At 49.6% G+C, this 23,102-nt stretch overlaps 8 protein-coding genes across 8 annotated transcripts; 3 read left to right on the top strand and 5 right to left on the bottom strand.

Annotated features, from left to right (window-relative positions):
- Positions 1-458: 458 nt before the first annotated feature.
- J7337_004492 (uncharacterized protein) lies at positions 459-1,577 on the top strand (the record flags this gene model as incomplete). Its single annotated transcript, XM_044822186.1, has 2 exons — positions 459-986; positions 1,041-1,577. The coding sequence occupies 2 exons, from the start codon at positions 459-461 to the stop codon at positions 1,575-1,577; spliced, it is 1,065 nt and encodes a 354-aa protein (XP_044683519.1).
- Positions 1,578-3,032: 1,455 nt separating this feature from the next.
- J7337_004493 (uncharacterized protein) lies at positions 3,033-5,490 on the top strand (the record flags this gene model as incomplete). Its single annotated transcript, XM_044822187.1, has 3 exons — positions 3,033-3,035; positions 3,211-3,313; positions 3,374-5,490. 3 exons carry the CDS (start codon positions 3,033-3,035, stop codon positions 5,488-5,490), a joined length of 2,223 nt encoding a protein of 740 aa, XP_044683520.1.
- Positions 5,491-6,336: 846 nt separating this feature from the next.
- J7337_004494 (uncharacterized protein) lies at positions 6,337-8,724 on the bottom strand (the record flags this gene model as incomplete). The annotated part of the gene is made up of 5 exons (XM_044822188.1): positions 6,337-7,992; positions 8,044-8,393; positions 8,450-8,537; positions 8,595-8,632; positions 8,691-8,724. 5 exons carry the CDS (start codon positions 8,722-8,724, stop codon positions 6,337-6,339), a joined length of 2,166 nt encoding a protein of 721 aa, XP_044683521.1.
- Positions 8,725-9,849: 1,125 nt separating this feature from the next.
- J7337_004495 (uncharacterized protein) lies at positions 9,850-10,533 on the bottom strand (the record flags this gene model as incomplete). Its single annotated transcript, XM_044822189.1, has 1 exon — positions 9,850-10,533. One exon carries the CDS (start codon positions 10,531-10,533, stop codon positions 9,850-9,852), a length of 684 nt encoding a protein of 227 aa, XP_044683522.1.
- An 851-nt stretch (positions 10,534-11,384) lies between these two features.
- Positions 11,385-12,889, top strand: J7337_004496 (uncharacterized protein; the record flags this gene model as incomplete). The annotated part of the gene is made up of 6 exons (XM_044822190.1): positions 11,385-11,448; positions 11,523-11,634; positions 11,689-11,980; positions 12,031-12,183; positions 12,234-12,789; positions 12,840-12,889. The coding sequence occupies 6 exons, from the start codon at positions 11,385-11,387 to the stop codon at positions 12,887-12,889; spliced, it is 1,227 nt and encodes a 408-aa protein (XP_044683523.1).
- A 223-nt stretch (positions 12,890-13,112) lies between these two features.
- On the bottom strand, positions 13,113-14,785 carry J7337_004497 (uncharacterized protein; the record flags this gene model as incomplete). Its single annotated transcript, XM_044822191.1, has 2 exons — positions 13,113-14,407; positions 14,461-14,785. The coding sequence occupies 2 exons, from the start codon at positions 14,783-14,785 to the stop codon at positions 13,113-13,115; spliced, it is 1,620 nt and encodes a 539-aa protein (XP_044683524.1).
- Positions 14,786-16,881: 2,096 nt separating this feature from the next.
- On the bottom strand, positions 16,882-20,647 carry J7337_004498 (uncharacterized protein; the record flags this gene model as incomplete). The annotated part of the gene is made up of 2 exons (XM_044822192.1): positions 16,882-20,282; positions 20,338-20,647. 2 exons carry the CDS (start codon positions 20,645-20,647, stop codon positions 16,882-16,884), a joined length of 3,711 nt encoding a protein of 1,236 aa, XP_044683525.1.
- Positions 20,648-21,119: 472 nt separating this feature from the next.
- J7337_004499 (uncharacterized protein) lies at positions 21,120-22,529 on the bottom strand (the record flags this gene model as incomplete). Its single annotated transcript, XM_044822193.1, has 1 exon — positions 21,120-22,529. The coding sequence occupies one exon, from the start codon at positions 22,527-22,529 to the stop codon at positions 21,120-21,122; it is 1,410 nt and encodes a 469-aa protein (XP_044683526.1).
- Between the last annotated feature and the right edge of the window lie 573 nt (positions 22,530-23,102).

Here is a 23,102-nt window from a genome sequence, read left to right on the forward strand (position 1 = left end):
TCCCAAGCGTGGTAGCCAAAGCTCTAGGACGGAATAGCTCAGGAATGGAAGCTCTCGGGGAACCTACCAGACGGGGAGAGAGGCTAGAGAGGGCCTGGGGATTGGGAGGACAGGCTTTATCTGGTTGGTAACTAAGCTTCCACAGCTTGTGAGGGGCTGCTGAGCAAGTCATGAGTGAGCAAGGGTTCCATCACGCGTGGTGATGGCCACTTTTCTCGTAGTCTACTCTCTTGAGCTGCAGCTATAAAGGTGTTGGGTGTCGCCGTCATTGAATGCTCCGATTCGTTTTTATAGACATGCCAATGCAAGGAATTCGAATTCGATCATCTCGAGTTTTCAGCAGCAGTTCCCTCCTGAGATCACAGCAGCAACAATCGATCAGATTCATCACATCTATCAAAGCATCATCGTTTAAACCGTCCCTCCTCACTCAGGTTCAGCCCCCACATCAAATCAGAATGGTACACAGACCAGACACTCTCACTGCTCTTCTCAGCTTGCTAACAGAGCTACAGGCAAGCACTGGTAAGGTCACTGACTGGGTCAAGCCCGGTGACACATCTGGCGAGTTCAAGCGTCAAGTCAGCTCATTCCGAGAATGGATCTCTCGCGACCCCAATGCCAAGTACCCTGCTGAGGCTGGCCGATATCACCTCTATGTGAGCTACGCATGCCCTTGGGCGTGCCGCACACTCATCGCCCGCAAACTTAAGGGTCTTGAGGACATCATCTCCTACTCAGTTGTGCATTGGCATCTCGGTGAGGGAGGCTGGCGATTTGTTTCCAAGGATGAGGACGTTCCCGGTGAGAATGTGATTCCTGATCCCATCAAGGGCCATGAGGGGTTCACTCACTTGAAGGATATTTACTTTGAGAGTGAGAAGAACTATGACGGTCGATACACCGTGCCAGTTCTGTTTGACAAGAAGACAAACCGAATTGTGAGCAACGAGAGCAGTGAAATTCTGCGAATGCTTGGTACTGAGGTAAGTAAAGTAATTCAATGTGTGCTTTGATATATGGTTGCTGACCTTGATTAGTTTGATGACATGCTGGATGAGAAGTACAGGGCCATTCAGCTGTACCCCGAAGATCTCCAGAAGCAAATTGAGGAGGTCCATGAGTGGCAATACGGCGGCATCAACAATGGCGTTTACAAGTCTGGATTCGCAACCACGAGTGAAGCCTACGAGCGCAATGTCGTGGCCCTCTTTGAAGCTCTGGACCGCGCTGAGAAGCATCTCTCTGAGCAACAAGGCCCCTACTGGTTCGGCGACAAGATTAGCGAAGTCGACATTCGACTATTCGTCACGATTATTCGCTTCGATCCCGTCTACGTGCAGCACTTCAAGTGCAACATCCGCGACATTCGCTCAGGATACCCAGCTCTGCACAAGTGGATGCGAAACCTTTACTGGAACGATCCCGCGTTCAAGGATACTACGCAGTTTGACCATATCAAGTGGCACTACACCCGGAGCCACACTCAGATCAACCCTTTCTCTATCACGCCTGTTGGACCTCTGCCGCATATTCTGCCGCTTGAGGAGGAGGTGACTGCTGCGCAGAAGAAATAGGAATGGATACTGTGAATATGGGATAGTTACTAGTTAAAATAGGAAATATTGAGTATTGTATGTGCATGGTTTATATTATGCAATCATGAGCCGAGTTTTATTGTTGATGGGATGAAACTGAGGTGAAGCCCAATGGCTGATTTGTTTCAAGGCGCACAGTACAGGTACCCGAGATTTTAGTGGAGGCAGTGGAACGACACGGCTGAAATCCATCGGGTGGAGGCTCATTCTCAGTGCGTGCAGCGGTATCAGACAGTGCACTCCAGTTGCGTCTATCCACTGTTTCTCCTCATCCTCATCCACAAATCAATCAATCAATCATTCAACATCTCAGTTTTCTTTTCAGTCAATGCTCACAAGCTCAATGCTCACGAGGCAATTATTTCAATCAAAGAAAGATACATTGAATATTCTAGCATATTATACCTGCTTTGTTCATATACCTCCCCTAGAAACAGGGTCTGACTTGTTCTATCTATCCATTGCCAACTGTCACTCACGCTAACAGCGCTAACAAGTGTCGCCTGCTGGACACTCAAGCCCTCGCGCTCGCTGTTCTCTCTCGTGTCCTCCACTCTCTCACCTCTCTCTCATCCTTCTCGCCCGCTTTCGGTCTCTCCCTCTCACAACCACGTCAAAAGCCACCGAAAACAACCCTCGATATCCGTACATCCCAAGACCCGACCCAATCCACCTCAACCATCTCCTGCGTCTTGCGCACAGTTATACACTGTCACGCTTTCCGCTAAACCGCCCGCCTTCGACATCATTCCACTGAACCCTTGGACTTCTTTCAATACTTGTACCGAGTCAATCGATATTTACCCGCTCGGCGAACCAATAATTACAATACATTCTCTCCCTCGCTGGGCCCCCGCTTGTTCGTGATTGGGGCTTTTCGATTCGATAAAGCCCAGCTCTTGCTTGGCTCCACCTCTGGTTCGCCTTGTCCACCACCACCAGCAAAGCAAAGCACAGTCCAGCACAACCACAAAGTGCACCACTACCTTACCTTAGGACGTCACCCTTCTCCGCCAACCACCAACTCGCTCGACCTGATCTTCTTTTCACGCTCTTGTTCACCAAAGTCCCCTACCTCGACCGTTGACACCGCTGCCTGAATTCACTTCGCGACACTCACCCCGCGGATTCTCCTCACCTGACTCACCGACCGAACGAATTGATCGTCCTACTCCATACTCTCCGCACAATCATCATTCCGCTATCGCAGCTTGTCGCCACGTCGTCATCCCTGCTTGTTACACCAACAACTAATAAATTTCCAAAAACCACACTCTGGCCGAACTCGAAGCTGCCGTCATACAAGATAATACAGTTCTCCAGAGGCTACCTCGATTGCGCTCGCACGTCCGTCCACCTCGGGACACTGCATACTTCTTTATACTATACCGCCGATAACTCGAATGCGCTCATAGCGCCAACTTTTTCTTCATCATGGTAATCCGCTATGAAGCCAACTTCTTGATCTACTTACGGGAATCGCCGTTATGTACCAAACCACCAAGTCTACCTCCAGCCGAAGACTGGATGGGGTGAGTAGCAATGATTTTCTCAAGTCATATTTAAGTCTCTGACCTAGATTAGACCCCCACCTGAACCAAATCGCACACAGACAAAGGTTCCTGGTGACCGACCTCAATCCAACGACATCCCTCTGCTTGACCAGAGTAATCGCCGTCCTGGTGTTGAGAGACACATTTCAAGGAATAGTGCCAGTTTGTCTCTCCTGTTCGCTCCTAGGCTCTCCGTGTACTGACCGGCGCGCACCTATCCAGACCCTGAAGACCTCGTCTTTGCACCACCCCGAACGGCGTTTGCTTCAGCGCGAGGCAAGCCATCGCTCGAAACGGACAAAACTACCAAGGAGTCTGACGCTTCAGGGCGTTTCGGCAACTTTAGAAGTCGCAATGGAGATCTTGACGTTGACCGATTCCGCGATGGACGCAATAGCAATGGGTACCGCCGCCGTGAAGGCGAGAGCGAATCAGATGGTTGGAGTACTGTGAAGCCACGCAAGAGTTTTGGCCACGAGGGTGCTGAGCGTTTCCATGGACGCATGGGAGGCAACTTCCGAGATGACAAGCGACAGCCCAAAGAACGTGACGACGCTGCTCGGGATCGCCCTGCACGAACCTTTGACACTTTCGCCAGAGACGTAGACGATGAGGGCAGACCTCGAAACGGAACGAACAGGAACAAAACTGAGCCGTGGTACAAGAACGAGTCCAACGCAGTCACCACTCCGGCTGTTGAAGCTACTACCACCCCCGACAAACGTGAACGAATTGACCGCGCGAAGAGCTGGAGAGACCGCGATGCGACCGCTGATACTCCTGATGATCGCCACAATAACAACAGTCACAACAACAACAACAACAATCGCACCAATGATCGACGATGGGGACGAGACCGTGATCAAAGAGTCGAGCGTGAGCCTGAATGGCTAGACGAACCTCTTGAGGAGCATCCCGAGGCTCATACGCAGCAAGATTTCCAGAAGTGGATGGAGGACATGAAGAAGGCCAAGGCTGGAATCCCTGCTGCTCCTGGTAAATCCGCGAATGTTGAGGCAGCTGAAGCCATGATCGAGGCTGAAAAGCCCCCCGTGCAATCTGCCCCAGCGATTCCAGCTGGACCTGATAAGTTCTTCATGGCGTTTGGATCGAATGCTGGTCTGGACACCCCTCTCGCTGAGGAGACCAAGGAACCTGTCAACAAGCCAAAAGCATCCGGCAAATCTTCTAGGTTTACGTCTTTCTTTTCGCAACCCCAGGAGGAGCCTCGAGGCAAAACGGAACCTCCAACTCCTATGGCAGGACCTCCTGTCAACAGCGGTATGCCTTTGCCTCTCCCCTTTGCCGGCGGCCCAGCTCCTCCAGCAGGCGGCGAAGATGAGCGACAAGCTTTCCAGCAACTACTGGCAAAGCTACAGAAACAGACGATGAGCGCCACACCACCAGGACTGCCCGCATTTGCTGCCCCTCAAGGTACGCCGCCAAATGCTGCCAGGCCCAACACCATTACCTCTCCCGAATCTCCTTTCCAGCAGTATGGGCCTGATCGACGAATGGACGGTCCCATTGGCCGAGTCCCTCCTCAGCATGTTCAAGAGATTCTTGCACCCCGACCCCAGCCACAAGCTGCTCGCCCCGAGCAACTTCTCCAAGATCTCGTTGGCCAGCGCCAGCGAGCTCCCAGTCAAGGTTCTGGACGTCCTGATGCCGCTCGTAACAACAGTAATACTGAGTTCTTGATGAATCTCATGAGAGCACCTCCTGACGCCCAGCGCAATGAATTGTTGATGCGCATGGGTCCCCAGCAGCAGAAGCCACCGCAGATGCCCCAGGAGCCCGATTTTCCCAGAGACGACCGTGGTCCTCAGCGTCAAATGCGTCAACCACCGCCTGGTTTCCCCATGGAAGACCGATTCCACAACCCTCTTGATGCTGATGTTCGACCCAACCAGCCTACACAGATCTTGCAACGTCCACCCCCACCTCCTGGTCTGGACCATCAAATGCCTCCCAGCTGGATGCCTGGTGGCCAAATGCCTCCTCCTCAGCAGCGAGGTCCTATGATCCCTCCCCCAGGACTTCCTGCTGGTCTCGGTGGCCCTGGCGGCCCTGGACCAAACCGTAGCATGCCCATGCCTCACATGTTTCCTCCCAACTTCCCTCCTGGCGTGATGCCTCCTCTCGAGGCCTTGGGTGGCCCTCCTCCTCGAAACATGCCTCCACCTGCCTTCTACGGCGGCCTCCCCCCCGGATTCATCCCTCCTGGACTCGGCGGCTTCAACGGTCCCCCTGGACCTGAATTTCCTGGCGGTCCCTTCGAAGGCCGTGGTATGCCTCCTCCTGGCAACGGCCGTGGCGCTGCTTTCGGGAGACCTTAATCACATCTCACACGAATACCGTGCTTCAACACATCGAATCAAACACCCTTCAACCACAAAGTCTGTACCACCTTTGTACGGAAAACCAATCAGCCTGTCTGCAGAAACTTTTGAAAGTCAAAGCCTTACAATTAACAAAGGGGCTTCTTCCACTACTGTACGAATATCTACCGAAATCAACTCACCGCATCTTTTGGACGCATGCTTGGAATCAGGGTACGCCCTGTAGCTAGTAACTTGTTTTTTACGTGTCATTTTTGGGAAGCACGGCGATGGGGGGGAATCAAGGGATATAGGCATGATGGTTTAACTCGGTGAAAGTTAGGTAGTGAATTCAAATGCATTGGTTGATGGGCGATTTACGGTAGCTTCCTCTTTTTGTTTGTCTGGGTATTTACCGACGATGATCATGACGATCTCTATTAATGTGATGATGAGGAGTAAATAGCAGTTACTTCAAAGGTCATATTGAAACGAGAACCAAGAATTCACGACGTTTATACACTACAGCTGATGTATACAGATGAACGTCTCCCGACCCTTTGAGTTACCAAGTTGAGTAATACTTCTAAGATAGATACTTACCAATACACAAAAGACGGTAGAACAACGCCACGCTACGTCGACGAATTACGAAACCAGAAAATCCACCATGTGCTTTACTGAGAAGCCACATTAGGCCTAAGAACCATCCAACCGACCTCTACTGGAAGCACTCCTTTCTGGCTTATGTGACGCATTTGTATTGTAATCTTCAGACGAAGTCGACGTTTCTGTGGTCTGCGATCTTCGAATGGTCCTGTGTTTCGGCGGAGAAGCTGAAGAGAGACCCCCGTTCCAAGAACCCTACTTCTTGATCCCTAGGAAGTTACGCTTCTTCTTTTCCTTGTGAAGCTTGCCTGGCTCCTCGTGGTGTTGTTGAACACTGTGGTGCGATGTCGGTCGTGGTGGTGCTGCGTTATTACCGTGGCTATTATTAATCGACATGTTTGACATGGCAGCTGTTGGGGGCGCCATGCCAGGGCCAGGGCCAGGTCTTGAAGGAAGGCCGCCGGGTCGGTTCGTGGGACCAGGCGGCAGTCCTTGCTGTGAGGGCTGTTGTGATGGTGCTGGGCGAGGAGGAGCTGGTCGCTCAAAGAGATGCCGTGGAGCGTGTCGCTTCGGTCGCTCCAGGGGCAAGTCAAGTTGACGCTTATCGCGACTGAGATCGCCCACTTGGCGAATAAATAACTGAGGAGTAATCATGTGAGAAGTGACGAGAATGATATCTCGACTGCGCGCTTCACCAACTTCGTAGCACGATCGGCTCTCGCTGTATGTAGCACCTCCAGCCATGAAGACAATTAATCGCTGTCGATTCTCTGGTGGACGGCGTCCAGCTGCTGCCCAATTTGGTCGACCAGCACGAAGAGAACCTCCCTGTGCCAAGTGAAGCTCCTCATTGGGGTCCAGTGGTGGCTTCACATAAGGGAAGTGAGTCTGATCTAACATGCCCCTTGCCAGATGGTCCACCATGTGTTTCATTGCAGGCTCGAATCGTGTTAATCCATATTCCTCGTTCAATTGTGTCGATTTTGGATCGATCGGGAATAGAGGCGGGGGGATCTGGCGCACATCCTTGAGTGCATGTGTCATATGTCCACCAAGCTGCTCAAAATTCAATACAACCTCGCGGTCTGACTGAGGGAGGGAGGCGTGGGCCAAGAGTCGTTTGATGTCTTCGTCAACTACACCATCCCGATAGAGAATGAATAATATGATGAGGCGCAGCCTGTCTGAAGGTGATACGGCCTCGTCGTCCAACAGAGGTACGATCATTTCGAGAATGTTCTTCGGTCTCTTAAAGTCCTCGTCCAGTCCAGATGCGAGCGTTTGCTCTATAGAGGCGATGTCCATCAACTTGTGCTTCTGGAAAATGTTCATACACTCTTGCGCCATGGTCAGATGCAGGGAATATGCCTCCTTCATCTCTTGAAACTGCGGCAAGCCTGCCAACATATCTCTAATCGTATTAAGGTTGGTCGTGTCGGCATTCTCATTGGTGAAGTGGGGGTTTTGTTGGAGGAACTTTTGGAAATCGCCCATAAGTTTGTCAATCGTGTCCTTCATGTGTCTGTGTCGATTGTCCACCCATATCTTGTCCTTGTCTGTGAGCTCCATATCTTTCTCTTCAGCTTCTGGTGTTCCCTCGTTGATTGTCGTACGATAAGTGACCTTGTCGCCGTCCTTGATCGGCAGGAGGTCGTGTGCCATGGCTTGGTAGGAGAACTCATGGACCAAAGGTGACATCAAATCCATCGATCGGTCTGTGATGACGAGTGTCGCTTGTGGCCGCGGTGAGGGTGGGGGAAAGCTAGTGTCCCATTGCGCATACGCATCGAGCTCTTCCTGGACAAATCGAGCCAGGTGAGTGCAGAGGACGGCTGCCTCGTGGCGTGCGCTTTGCGGCTTGTAGTAACGAACTTTGGGGTATTCTCCGAGTGTAATACAAAGACCGGCGATCTAACTTCTCATCAACAAACGTCATCCGGCTAAAGCGTGCTGCCGCCTTACCTTTTGCGCTAGACCCTTCATGTGTGTTGGAACGATGGCGTTACAGGCTGGGTGGAAGAGCATGGGAAAGCTCCAGGGGTCGCGAAGGGTAACGAGATGCGATTCTCGAGGCAAGAAATCGACGAACATGGTCTGGAAACCGGCACGGAGCTGTCGGGCTCCAGGAAAGTCGTCGATCTTGCGTCGCAATGAGGGGTCGAGGAGGCCGGTCCAGACGAGGTAATAGCTGCGATAACGTCGCATCTCGAAATCGGCGAGAAGGCATTCGACAGCGAAGGATTCAGGCGACAGGATATAGATTGCGTCCATCTCGGGGTTCGGTTCGCGACGGTTCTCGATTCGCTCGATAGCTGGAGGAAATGCTGGTTAGTACTAGACACACAAGTCGGCAGTCAGATAGACCAACTGGCGATATTGTTATTGAGAATGTCATCCTCCTTGACGACATTGTCAATGATCTTTTTGGAGTTCTCGTCGACGATCAGGCATTTCCACTATTGCGTCAAAGACGTCAGTCAACTGTCGAGCTCAAAGCTTGGCTGGTAGCTTACATCGCCTCGAGTGATCTTCTTGATCTGCCCCAAGATAGCTGAAGCCGGCGCATCAGCAACGAATTGTCTATAGTATCTGAATTGTATATATCATACCATCATGCTGCTCTTGAATGACGGACAACCCCATGGTGTATAGTAAAGGCGGGCTGCCCTGTCACGTCGTTGGGTATGGAGATATTGAGGAAGGCTGAGATAGTGTTTGGCAACGAGAGAAGCGGCGGTAGGATCCAGCCCAGAACCTTGAAATTGAAGCGATGCAGGGAAGCGCAGGGGTATCAAAGTTAAGTTAAAAGAAAAATGGTGCAATGTAAAGTGGCTAAAGTTGAGAGGTTTTGCTCAAGTATCGAGGATTCTAAGTTTGGTCTGGTTTGGTTTGGGGATTGGGCCCAAAGTCAGGAGTTGATGTGCTAACTACCTATGGCTTTCCATTTGGCGGGGTTTCATCATCCCAATAGAAGGCATGAAGAAGGTGGGTCCAGGTCTTGCAGTCGCTAGCGCCCGGTGGTTGGTTAGTGATGGTTGCTATAAAGGTCCCTGGAGGAAGCCTACAGGACAGTGGAGAGCATCAGCAGCAATGACATAGGTAAGGTACTTAGGGGGCGGTGTATCAGCCTCAGCCTCAACTTCGATGAGGTCATCATCACAGATGCTTGAATTCAGAGTATATTTCGACTTCACATCTTGACTTTTTAGGTAGAACACAATTTGTGGATATTCTGTTGAAGATCTCGATAGAGATATATCTGTATGTTTATCACTGTTTCGTTCATGCAACATGAAACACTTGGTTCAATCTGAAACTCTTGATTTACCTCGGTGCTTAAGCCCAGTTGACTGGCACTCGGGGGGCAGGAAAACAACGAACCTTCATATAGGGTGTCAAAATAAACTTAGCAAAAGTTATCTTAAGCTTAGGCTATATTACCTAAGTCTTTTTGTCATTTAGGATCAAGGTCCTCTGTTTTCTTTCCTCCCCTAGACTGGAAATAGCTCTCGAGATCGGAGCTGATCGCATTGGCATCGCGATGCTCTGAGGCCAAATGCCCAGCTGTGATGGCTTCAGGTGGACTACAGCAGAGTCGTCAAGTGTTGTCTTTCCGGGTGAGTGTTCTGATCCGGCGGTGAGTCCTTGAGCAGGTCCTAGAATAGGCATCTCTTTAACCGCGTGATGACCTGTGATATCGTAGACCGGATACAATGTATCCGGTGCGTCGAGTCGTCTTTGTTTGTCTTTTCTCATTGCCTTGTATCCTCAACCATCGTCGCCTTTTCCTTTCAGATAGCTTTCCACATCAACTCTCCCATAAATCTCACCCTGTAGTCTCTCATGCTGTTGTCGTTCCTTAGCCGCCAGCTGCTTCGCTTCCTTTCTGTTTAATGGCCTGGCCTTCTCTTCCTTTTTCTTTTCTTGGATCTCTTTCGGTATCGTCGCTCCGATGCCGAGGGTATCTTCTTTTGCCACCACTTTGATGGGATATCGCATTCCCTCGCCCTCTCTTCCTAGACCTCGTCGGGCATCAGGGTCCCAACCTTGAGATTTCAGGGCTTTGAGACCCATGCGCGAGCGATCAAGTGCTGATGGGGGGTGTGAATGTGTGAGTGAGACTTGGTGAGCGAAGGATGCTTCGTGAGGCTGTGAAGTGGATGAGATGGGGAGTTTGCAGTCTGGACATATTTCCTCTGGCTCTTCTTCTGAGGCTTTGGGATCTTTGTCTTCGGAAGGCTTTAGAACGATGCTAGCATACAAATCGCCGATGGAAGTGTCTGTTGATTTGACTGGTGTTATTGTGGTTGTGGTTCCAGCATCGGGATCTTGGGCGGGAACAAACTCGACCCTTTGTCGCTTCAGTCCCGCACCGAAAGCCCGCTTGTAATGTAAAGGGATGTCTTCTTCATCATGGCTCTCGTCAGAGGCGTCTTCTCTATAGCGCTGCATGATGCCAGGGCTGTGGAGGGTCAGTTGTAGTTGTAAGTGATGCTTGAAGAAGGGAAGTTCTTCTAGAATGAAAGGTTGCCTAACCTAAATCTTTTTGGGTCCTGAGGCTCTTTGAACTTGTTAGGTATTTCCAACACCACAACTGTAACTTAATTACGGCCTCTTCTTTATTGTTGGATATTCTAGTTGAAGTCTGTAGACATTTTCAGGCTCGGCAAAATAATTTCACAAGGTATGTGGCTGATCGCACAACACCAACCCAATAATAAGAATGCTATCAACGACCCAATAGAGCCCAATTCAGAGTCGGCCGACTTACTCGGGAAACACTCAACATAATCAGTAGATTTTTCGTCACTCAACGTTCCATGCATTCTTGGTAAGGCAAGCCACACATATTCATAAGCGATACATCATGCTGAAAACCGAAAACCAAGAAATCCCATTCGGTGAAGCCGATGCAGAACATGATGTGATTACGACAATTACCTTGAATAGCTTTTGGTGAAACATGGGTTTTAAGAGGACTCGCTATTCGGGTTTATCACAAGTCCTGACATTGGATGTCACTGGTCTACGAATTTGTGATGATAGTGACATGGCGGAGTTGGTCCGGAGGACGGGAAAAATGCTCAACGCTGCGTTTGTGAGAACTTGCATATTTTACTATAGGTAGATATTTATTGGTGTAAACGACTTCTCTTGGGTGAAGTATAAGTACGTTGCCTTCCCTCCTCCATCGGAAAACATCTTCCACTCAAGTCCATTGCTCTTAGTTAACTCTTGCACTACCACTCTCACTGAATACCAATAACCTTACATATAATATCCTGGCCTTATCAAATATCAACATGGGTTCAGTCGAAGCAAACGGTCACCAAAAGATCCTCATCAACGCCGGAGCCAAAAATGCTTGTCTCTTTGATACACTCACAATTCATATCCTTCACTAACACAATCACAGGTCCCCTTCTACACTCCCATTCAAGACCCTCCTGCAGGAACCCCCTGGGATGTCCAACCAGAAGGCAGCCTATTCTCCCCCCTCAAATTGCGAGGTCTAACGCTCCACAATCGTATCATCGTGTCACCAATGTGCCAGTATGTAACCCCCCCATATGCTACTACTAAATACTTACCTAACAAACATTCTAGATACTCTGCTAAGGATGGCTACATGACCCCATGGCACAAGCAGCACCTCGGAAGTTTCGCCGCACGTGGCCCTGGGCTCATCATCACAGAAGTAAATGCGGTGTCACCAGAAGGACGAATCAGCCCTCAAGATGCCGGTATCTGGCAAGATGGACAACTCGAACCTCTGAAGGAGATTGTGGACTTTGTCCACAGCCAGGGTGCAAGGATTGCGATTCAGATGGGCCATGCGGGAAGAAAAGCGAGTACTGTTGTGCCCTGGCTGGACCGCAAGAACACAGCTGTCAAAGAGGTAGGACACTCACCATTACATGGAAGCGATCAGTGGCTTATTACTCACAGGCTGGTGGCTGGCCGGACGAAGTGGTTGCACCAAGTGCAATTCCCTACAGCCCAGACTCTCTCACTCCCAGGGAGATGACAAGCGATGACATTGCCAAATTCAAGCAAGATTGGGTGGCTGCTGTGAAAAGAGCACTCATGGCCGGCTTTGATGTAAGACCTCCAGATAGCACATCTGACTTGATAGACACTGACTGCGTTAGGCCATCGAAATCCACGCTGCACATGGTTATCTCCTAAACGCATTCCTCTCCCCAGCCTCAAACCAACGAACAGACCAGTACGGAGGATCTTTCGAGAACCGTATTCGTCTCCTTCTAGAGACTGTTCAATCCACTCGCGATGTCGTCCCCGAGGACTTTCCCCTTCTTGTCCGCGTGCCAGGAACAGATTACCTCGAGTTCGATTCGTCCTTACCACAGTGGCATATCGAAGAAGCCGCAAAGCTCGGTCAAATCCTCGCCGCAAACGGCATCGATCTGATCGACATTTCAGGCGGTGGTTTGGATAGTCGTCAGAAAATCACTTCTGGCCCCGGATATCAAGTCCCGTATGCTGCCGCCGTAAAGAAAGCTGTCAAGGACACCGGAGTTGCTGTGACTTCGGTTGGAATGATTACTTCTGGAAAGCAGGCCCAGGGCTATCTGAGTGATGACTCTGTAGATGCTGTCTTGGTGGGACGGGGGTTCCTCAAGGACCCTAATCTTGTCTGGCACTGGGCGGATGAACTGGATATTGACATCCACGTCGCTTCTCAATGTAAGTTTCCAGTATCTGCTATTTCAAAGACTATGCTGACGATGATATAGATGGCTGGGGTTTTGGAATGACCCGTAATCACCGACACAGAAAGCATTAAACATACAGAACACTATGCAGCTCCTCCTTTTCCTCTTGTTCACACAGACAACTTCAGCATAGACAATAAATAGAAATCAGTATGAATCAATACAATCACTCAAAAAAATGTCTTGTTTATGCTCAACATCCTTCTATGGATTTCATAGACCTAAACAATTCATACAATTCTCATAACATGTTCCAATGCATCATAACTCATGATATTCAGATTGTCTCCAATCTTACGCAGCATTGCTACGCGCCCGACGCGTAGCCCGTATCTTTTGCTGCGCCTTGGCTCTCTGTAACATCTCATCATCCATGCCCTGACGCCACGAACAATCAGAAGCAAATTCACATGTTCTACACTTGAATGCTTCCTCTATATCGACGCCTCTTGCATCGCGTTTCCCTTTCCACCAATCCATGTAGTTAGCAAGATAGGTCTCCAAAGCTTGTCTTGAAACAGGGAAGTCGTGAAGATCAATCACACGACCATCACTGCGATGGACGTATTGAACTCGAAGCATGTGTCCAAGAGAGTGTTCGCCCTTAGGGAAAGTGAGCTCTATCTCATGCTCGACAAGAGGGACGAGTTCGCGTAGAGTTCGATACTGCAACAGGTCTGGTCCTGCTGAAGAAGAGCTCTGGAAACTCGAGGAAGGATGTTCTTGCGTGAACTCCGTTTCTGTTTCTGACGCATCCACAAAGATCTCATCGTGCAGGCTACCGACTTGTGCGATGAAAGTGTCTGAAAAGGTGTCATCTGGATCAAGTCCGTATCGTCGAAAGACTTTGAAGAAATCGAGTTTCCCAGCAACCATATCAGACAAGAAGTGATGATACAAAAGCAACTGAATCTTGGCGGGCCGTATTTGAGCGTTGGAAACAGGAGAAAAAGATCCGCGAGTCTTCACGTCTGCGAGATAAATCTTTGGTCCCGAATCATTCTTTTGATTTGTGTTTTTTGGTGGAAAATAGTCAGTCAATGATGATTGTCGTCCAGTCGTGTCAGACTCTTGACTAGAGAGCTCTGCTTCAAATTCAGGATTGGGGTTCTCGTAGCTCACGCTATCGATGACTCCATTGACGAGGTTCCCATCAATCATGCCCCATACCTCGAGTTCACGAGTGAGTCCTGTGTCTCGCAAGGTTCTGAGTCCTTGAACTAGATTCCACAGTTTGAGTCCAAATGCGTCTTCCTTGGTCATGATGTCAATTTGGACTGTAGTGTGGACTTCGTCTTCAAGCCTTTTGTGAACCTTGGTTCCTTGCTTCATGGCTGCTGTTCTGGTTCTTCGACCTCCAGGTAAGCGGGTGAGAGTATACCAGTACTGCAGCTCGCACCAAGCACCAGACGTAAGATCGGTCACGGTCAGTGGTCTCTTAGGATATGACCTGAACCGCTGCAGAGGTGAGCGGCCATCATCGTACGGATCAGCCTCTATTGTCTCAGTTGCTGGTGTCGGAGTGACGCTTGATTCTGATTCTGATTCAGGAGGTGGCTTTGGTTTCAGATCCTTCAAGGCTTTGCTCACTAATCTCTTTGGTCAGTTAGTGCTGAAGCCTCTTGAGGATATCATGACGTACAATCCGGGTAGAGTACGTCCTCGATTGAGGATAAAGCTGGCGGCGGCGTTGGCAGACCAGAAGACGTGTCGAGTTGATGGAAAGCCTTGCCTCTGTACAGATTATGCGTGGAGCCTGTTTGAAGGCGGTCCACGCCAGAAGTTGATGATGTGCCACCAGCGACATTTTGAGGGTGTAGACTATCGTGTCTCTCAGGAACAGAGTCTATAGCTGCGATCTCTGCGTTATTCGGGACGTTGTTGTTTTCAGCAGACAACTGAAGGAGCAATTCTTCCTCCTCAGCAGAGAAATCGTAACCAAACTCGTTATCGCTATCTAACGTCATCGCAGCCGCTCTCGTCGGAGGCGATGAATCATTGTTTTAGGGAATGGACGCGGCGGGGAAAATGGCACTTGCACCTAAATTTAGCAAGGGTTTTTGATGATGAATGACGAGGAGGAGTTTTGGCCTCTGTCTCTAGGTAGAAGAGGGAAGAAGACGCGAGCGAGTACACGGAGTCACGTGGGGCACTGGAAGTGATACCCAACTGCCTAAGAATGTCTCCTTAGGCAGAATACCTATAGTAAGTCAGGCAATGATATTATGATAATTGATGTTCGCAGATGAATCAGTCGAGTCCAGTCCAAGACGAACCATAACAATATTCCGGGGCTAGTCTGAGTGTGGAGAACAATACTAACTACCTTATAGCCATAACCATGTCTCTATTGCAAACAGACATGCCCGCATTCGGCTCTCACTCTCACTCTCAATCACTCGTCTAACAACCGAAATAGGTAGAATGGGTAGATATTTGGCTGCCTCCTCGAATAACAATAATCAACATAAAAGTCGAACTCTCTCAGCCCTGAACTTTATTCTATAACAATAGTCCTACAGCGAAAGTGCCTTGAAACGACCTAATAAATGACCTAGATTTCTGCACTGCCCTCCCTATTGGCTTGGGCGCTGCCTACAACATCCCTGGCCTGGCCCTGTCCTAGGTAAAACTATTGTTTAGGCTTCCAAGTCCTTGACCTCGTACAAGGCAGCAGCCAGATACAAAGGTTTCACATATTCCCAGATCTAGACCAAAGGCTTCATAGTAATTCGTCACCCTCCCGAAACTCAATCGTCCCGCTCCGTTGCCGAGGTCATGCCTAAAAGGACATCCCCTCAGCGGACATTCATGTCCCTACCAACTGAAATACATCTCGCCATATCCGATTTCCTCATCTACCCGGATGCACTATCTCTAAAACACACCAGCGCCTATTTCTACAGTCTCGTCGACACTGGTATCAACCTCAAAGTGGAATGGCTAGTGGAACGACGGAGCCTCCATCTAGAATGCCCCAACGACCGGCGGTGCGATCTTGGTAGTGATCTGCGTTTCTGCCGCGGTAGTGTACCGTAAGTCGATATCCTTTGATGTGACCGAAACGAATCATCGACTAATTGCTATAGTCTACTCATGCAACGAAGACGAGAACATGTGGAATGTGAATCTCGGCCTGGCCTTGGCTGTCTTGTCTATGGGACAAAGACATGCTCCCATCGCTCATTGCTGAGTAGAACACTACCACGTTGGATGCAAATCAAACTCACTATTGAAATTTGGTGGATTCTGCTCGCCCTTGTACCCATTTTCTCCTGCTGGGTGTGGCTGGCTGAGTTACCGTGGGGACTTGTATTTGGATATTGAAATTTGGTATTTGATTTCTGGGGCTGGCTTGAGAAAATCGTTGAGAACCTGTTTATTTGTTGGTTTAACGGTATAATAATGTAATACTAATATTGTAAAATAGGGAACGGATTATGGGGAGTAATAATGGTTGGAGGCATAAACTGAGCTTATGCCCACTTCTGGGTAAGCCTTTATACTCTGGCAGTATAAATAAGACAGATTATTACTTAACACTGCCACGTCGTGCAACTGCGAGTGGCTCTAGGCCAATATGTGAACAGAATATGATATTGAGTCATTTCACTCTGAGATCACAAATCGGGACTAGAAACACGGCTGGAGGCACTATATGAGTCAATGGGATTGCTCAGCTCAGCTTCGCTGTTGTAACAAAGCCAAGGTGACGAACAATGAGGACTATCTGCCTACGTAGTAAAAGCGAGTGAACACTGAAGAAGAAACTGAGCGAATCTCCCTTCAGCCTTCTCCAAGTCTGTCTTAGAACTCGCAGTAGTTTAAGAAAGCTCATCATGGAGCTTGGATAGAAGGGTACTGATGTTTCCTGGGCGCCCAGGGACGCTATTTCTCGTCGAAATTCAAAGCAGTAGAGGCCGGTAACGACAGGCGTGCAACACTGTGCTGGTCGAAATCAAACATAACATGAAAGAAATATTCAGCTACAGGACTCCTGGCCGAAGATGAATGAGAGTAAACAGAAGCTGCGCTGTTACAAAGTTGAGTCTCAATATCCTGACTAGATCTTCGACCAGCGCAGAAGCACAGCCGCAAGAATAACCGGCAGAACGCTCACCAATTCTCCAAGACCTGCATATTCCGGTGGAATTCTGGCATTGACGAATGCACCAGCAGCTAGTAGAAAGGCAAAAGTGTTGTACACGAAGCTCCATCCGAAATTAAACTTGATGCGGTTGACCGACTTTCGACTCGCGTCTATCATATTGATAATACCGCTTAGATTGGGACGCATGAGAACGACGTCGGCCGCGGACTGGGCTACATCTGTGCCTTCATTCATGTGAACACCGATAGTGGCTTGGGCGAGAGCTACTGCATCGTTTGTACCGTCGCCGCAGAACACGACGACTGGTTTCTTGCGATCAGTGGAAGTGCCGAGGAGAGTTTGGATGTAATCCCTTTTGCCAGAAGGTGAAGTCCTTGAGCGGACACTGTCTCGTGGGATGTTCAACTTGGTTGCTATGTTCTGAACAGCTGAATCATCATCACCAGAAACCACATGGACTGAGATGCCTCGCATGTGCAGGGCTTCAACCGTCACAAAGGCGTCCTTCCGAGGCTCGTCTTGAAGACTGTACATGGCCTGCAGCTCGTCGTTGATTGTGAAACAAAAGACGGTGTAACCTTGAGAAAGCATAGGCTGAACAAGAGGATCATCCGAGAGATTGAGCCATGTAGAGTTTCCAGCTTTCAACCTCTGACCCTTTACAACTGCTTCAACGCCTTTACCGGTCAAGCTCTTCGGCTCACCCACGAATGAAGGTTCGATACCAATACTCCTAAGGTAGCCCGTAACAGCCATGGAGACTGGATGACGACTGTTCTCTATCAGGCCTAAAAGGAGAGGAAGAGTACTTTCATCGACACACTCATTTGCAACGACAGAAAGCTTTCCCTGAGTCAAGGTTCCAGTCTTATCAAAGACAACGTGAGATGTCTTGTGAGCAACTTCAATAGCATCTGCAGATTTAAAAATGATGCCCCTTTCTGCTGCGACTCCGCTCATGATAACAATGACCATTGGTACTGCAAGTCCGATCGCGCAAGGACAGGACACGATGAGAACGGCAATGGCGTATGTGATTGCTTCCGTCGTTGCCTTTGAGCCACCATAGCCACGGACTGTTACGCCAATTGCAACCCAAATAACAAAAGTGATAACAGTCAACACCACAACCACGGGGACGAAATATGAGGCCACTCGGTCCGCAAGATCCTGTAGCTTTGGCTTTGATAGTTTGGCTTCATCGACCATAGCAGCGATTGCGTTGATGGTGTTGTCGCTCGGCAAGCGGTTTAGGCGAACTGTCATGACTCCAGGGCCATTGATAGACCCTGCAATGACAACACTCTTGAAGTGCTTCTCCACGGGCTTGGACTCGCCTGTTAGCATCGATTCATCGACCTCAGACGAACCACTCATGACTGTTCCATCTGTTGGGATCCTAGTATCCGGTAGGACTTTAAAGACATCGCCGTACTGAAGAAGTCGGGCGTCTATCTCCCGCTCCGTGCCGGTCGTCTCGTCGACCAGAATGGCAGTTGAGGATTGGAATGATCGAATGGAGATGGATTCAACTGCCTTCTGTCGAGCAAGTGCTGCGACCCATCGTCCGACCATGATCAAGGTGACGAGCAGAGTGGAAGTCTCGAAGAATTGGCCAGTTGAGAGGGGCTTGCCTGCAATGAGATATCCAAATGACACAACTGAGAAGACGTAGGCTGCACTTGTGCTCAAAACAATCAACAAGTCCATCTCGATGACTCTGGAAAAGACCAAAGCCTTGATAGCTTTCGCGTAGAAAGGCCCAGCAATCACAATCTGAATAATGGTGGCCAAAGCCAGGGAAGCCGAAGAGTATGCGACCTCTCTCTCAGGAAGCGGAGCCCAAGCCATGACCAGAACAGGAATTGTAAGAACAGCAGATAAAAGAGTGGTGTACCCAACAAGGCGAACATGTTTACTGCCCGCTTCAAGCGACGAATCACCACGAGGAGGTGCAAGCTTAACTGGAGGGTCCCAAGATCTTTCAGCAAGGTCTCGCGCTCCGATGATCTTGGGATCAAATGAGACTCGAACAGTATCTTTGTCGACAAGACTCATATCCAGAACTCCTTCGGGCCATTTTTGGCCAATAAACTCAGACGTGCTGCCATTCACGATGAAATTCAAGCTAGACCCTTTCGTCTGAAGTCTTTCACATTTGAACTCAGTGGTTCGCTCAAGATGCTTGATAACCTCATCAACGGAGCCGAAGCGAAGATCAATGTTAAACTCGGCACGTGAGAGAACGAGACTGGTCTTCAGATCATTGACAGCTGGGACTGTAGCGAGAGTTCTGTTGAGCTTGGTCTCACAACCAGTACATGTCATACCAGAGATGCTGAGAACCACATGTTCTTTTCCTTTTGTCTGGTTCTCTATATCTTCGGGATTTTGAACTGTCTCAATCTTCATTCCCTTAGGCAACGTAGGAACGCAACAAGCATCGGCTGGAGAGTCTTGACAGATGATAGATGGAGCCCTCTCGCAGCAAGAATCGGCACAGCTGTTGGAAGATTTGGTGATGATCTTCTCAGTTGGCTCACAGCAGGAACTGGCACATGTGGACTTGGGTAGCCCATTGACGATCGCCGCTCTTTCTTCGTCACAGCAGGACTTTGGGCAGTTGCTCTTTGCAACTTCAGCCATTAGTCCATTCTTGGCTGTGAATGGCTCTTCCGGCTGAGTTGTGCAGCATTTATTGGGACACCCGCCGCTTCCAACGATTTTCTTGGAAAGATCACCATCGCTGCAGCAGTTTTTGGCACAATTCTTTTCGGTGAGTGGGCTCTTGGGTGCAGCCTTCTTGGAACCACACCCACCAGAACAGCCGTCCTTGTCTTTGTCTTTGACAGGTCTTGGTTCAGGAGACTTAGATCTGGCGTTGTCTCCCTTAGATCTGGCGTTGTCTCCCGAACAGCATGAGTTGGCAGACTTCTTAGGGGTCGCTTCTTTGTCGGGCTTAACAGCGGAACAGCACGACTTAGTGCAGCTCTCCTTGATCGACAGCTGTTTGGCGGACCTGACACTCTCATTGGAACCCTTTCGTAAGCGAAGACGGTTCTCCGCAGCCTTTTCTTTCGTAACAGAGCCGGTGCTGCAGCAAGAGTCCGTTGAAGTGCGGATCAGAGAGCGGGAAGACGACTTCTTGGAGCATTGCTTGGCGATGACAGAGCGGCCTTTGGTCTCGCAGCAAGACTCTTGACCCAAAGCAATGAGAGCGCGGCAGATGCATCCGAGCGCCTTCAGAGTTGCACCGTAGCGGTCGAGAGCAGATAGACTGTGCTTGCTGCATGCCTTGCCGTCAGCTACGCCATTGCAGCTGGAGCTAGAGTTGCCGCAACCCGTTGCATCCGCTGCAAAGTGTTAGAAATGTGCCGTTAGTAGTGATTTTGAGTATTCAGAACTTACGCTTGTGAGAAGCACTGAGCTCACACTCTCGTATGGCGATACGATCAATGCAAGAAGCATTGCAGCATGGGCTTGTTTTTCCGCGGCAGCATTCCGGTGCGTCATCCATGTTCGGCTCTTCACAGCTACCAGAAGCACAACAATCATCATCCCGTTCCTTGTTTGCTGACTCTTCCTCTTTAACTTCAGTCCCAGCGTCGCCTCCATCACAGCAAGCATCCTTGCAACTTCCGATATCGCTTGGAGGAGGCGTCTCAGCAGTGACCAACTCCGCAGCTGATGCGGGAGGGCCACAGCAGTCGCATCCCATGATTCAGTCAAATATCGGGTGTTGATTTCTTGTTTGCTGTTGTTCGTTGTTCTGTTATTAGAATGTTGAGGTGTTAGGCCTCTAACCAAATTACATCTCACCTAGCTTATATACGACCTTGTGCAGATTGAGCGCACGTGAATGGCTCCTCAGATGAGCAGCCAGATAAACATGAGACACTACTGATACCCTGTAAATATCTCGGAATACTACTCTATCTACTCCGTACAACTTGATATCTAGATACTTATCCCCGAGAGTCGATACATCTGTTAGTTATTAATGTAAACTCTACGCTCTTCCAACTGGACAAAAACAAAGTATGGATGTAGAGGGCTTTTACATTAAAACAGACAAATATTGGGGGGGGGGAGGGAATTGATAAGCAGATAAAACCACTTAAACTTCATAACTTGTCCCGTTTTTATACCTATGACGAACAAATAAAACCTGAAATGTTGCTATAGCATGTCTAATTCTTTCCACCATCTTTTAACTCCCGCTTGATCCTGGTCACAGTACCCGCACCACCATATGTCATCGCTGTGTAGATCATGGCTACGCTCGCGCCAGCGTTGAGAATGTTGCGTGCCTGCTCGCCATTGGTGATGCCTCCTGTAGCAAAGATGACCTTTTGTGGCGATCCAGTCGTTGCTGCGAAAGAACGCGAGTCTAGCAACTTGCGGTATCGTCGAACAAGATCGAGTGTTCGGCTGTACATAGCAGGGCCCGAGTAGCCACCAGTCTCCATGAGGTTCTTTTGCTCCTGAGCAGTGAGCTTAATACCCTCAGGAACAAGACCATCTCGTCTCTTGGTCGTGTTGCCCACAATGACTCCGTCAACACCACTTCGGTGAACAGCCTCAACGATACCCTCCATTTGAGTATCCTCATCCTCATCAGGTGACACCTTGACCATGACCTTGGGCCTTTGTTTTCGGTCAGTCTTGGCAGCCTCGTCAACTACAGCGCTGAGGAGCCTTGTCAAGGGCTCAGTAGCTTGAAGGTCACGCAGACCAGGTGTGTTAGGGCTGCTAACATTGACGACCAGAACATCAGCGTAGCGAGCTAGTCTTCGCACGCAGTATACGTAGTCATCGGCAATGGCCTTCTCATCCCGTTCATCCGTCTCCTTGTTCTTGGCGATCTGAACAGCCAAAAGACGGCCCTTGCGCAGACTTCCAGGAGGAACATTGGCCTCTCCATTGAGAACATCCTTCTCAGTCACACCAAGAGATCGAGCGAATCGTCGAAGTCTATCCCTAAGTCGAATAGCCATGTCGTCGGCTCCGCGAGAGTTCAGACCATATCGGTTCACCATGCCATCAAGGCTGCGAACACGGAAAACTCGAGGCTTAGGGTTGCCCTCTTGAGGAAGAGGAGTGCAGCCTCCAACCTCAACGACACCAGCTCCAAGCTCAAAGAGTACATCTGGGATCTCAGCATCCTTGTCAAGACCCGCAGAGATTCCAATTGGGTTCGACACTTCGGTTCCAAATACATTGACGGCGAGCTCAGGGGAGTCGAGGGTCGTGTCGCGCTCTCGAGGGTGAAGGTTAAACTCATAAGTCATCTTCAGCGCTACGGTACCGGCATGATGAGCGTCCTCGGCGTCAGGGAAAGCCCAGCGAATGAATGGCGGAACAACCCAACGGTGGAAGAAAGCTCGGGTGTCGGTGGCATAGAGGTATGAGCCGTATAGAGCAGCAGCACCAACAGTGCCGTAGAGAGCAAGCTTGAGAGCAGCTCCGTCACCGGCCGAAGAGGAAGATGATGCGTTGCGGCGCTGGACGAGCTGTGACCTAGGAATGACAGGACGGGCGGAGGAGGCAATTCGGGTGCCGGAGACGGCAGCTCGTGATCTGAAGAGAGCGGCAGACATGGCTGGGAAGTGATGCTGGGCCGGGCCAGCTCCCAATGGTTTCACGGGTCGCGATAGTGTATGTTCGGGTGATGCTTCAAAACGCATCCACAAATTGCCGACTCTGGGTTGTAGAGCACAGTATCAGACAGTGTGATGCACAGTATGCAGCGAGATACAAGGCGCATCAGCGCCTGGCGTGCAGATGCCGTGGTATATATCTATTTCTTTCTCATTTCTGTCTCATGATCTAAGGAGCTTCGCTTTGAAATTGCAAGTAGCAATTCAAAATCTTACACCACGTTAACTTGCTACGCCGATAACGCTCATCGGTAACCTGAATTGAGTTCTCATCTAGATGATCTCGACCCGTTCTATGACACGAGAAACAACCTGAATTAGAATAAAACCACCGAAGATACGCATTGGGTTTTGAAGTTTTCGTTTTTCATGAATAGTTTGCGATTGTATCGAATGATGATCACCCGAGAGTGGTGGATTCAGGACGCAAGATGCTGCCACAACTTGGATACCAATATCTAAAGAATTTAACTCATGCAGATATTTTAAGTAGTCCTCGGCAAAACTACAGAT

This window comes from Fusarium musae, chromosome 3 (assembly GCF_019915245.1).
Source record: "Fusarium musae strain F31 chromosome 3, whole genome shotgun sequence".
NCBI lineage: Eukaryota > Fungi > Ascomycota > Sordariomycetes > Hypocreales > Nectriaceae > Fusarium > Fusarium musae.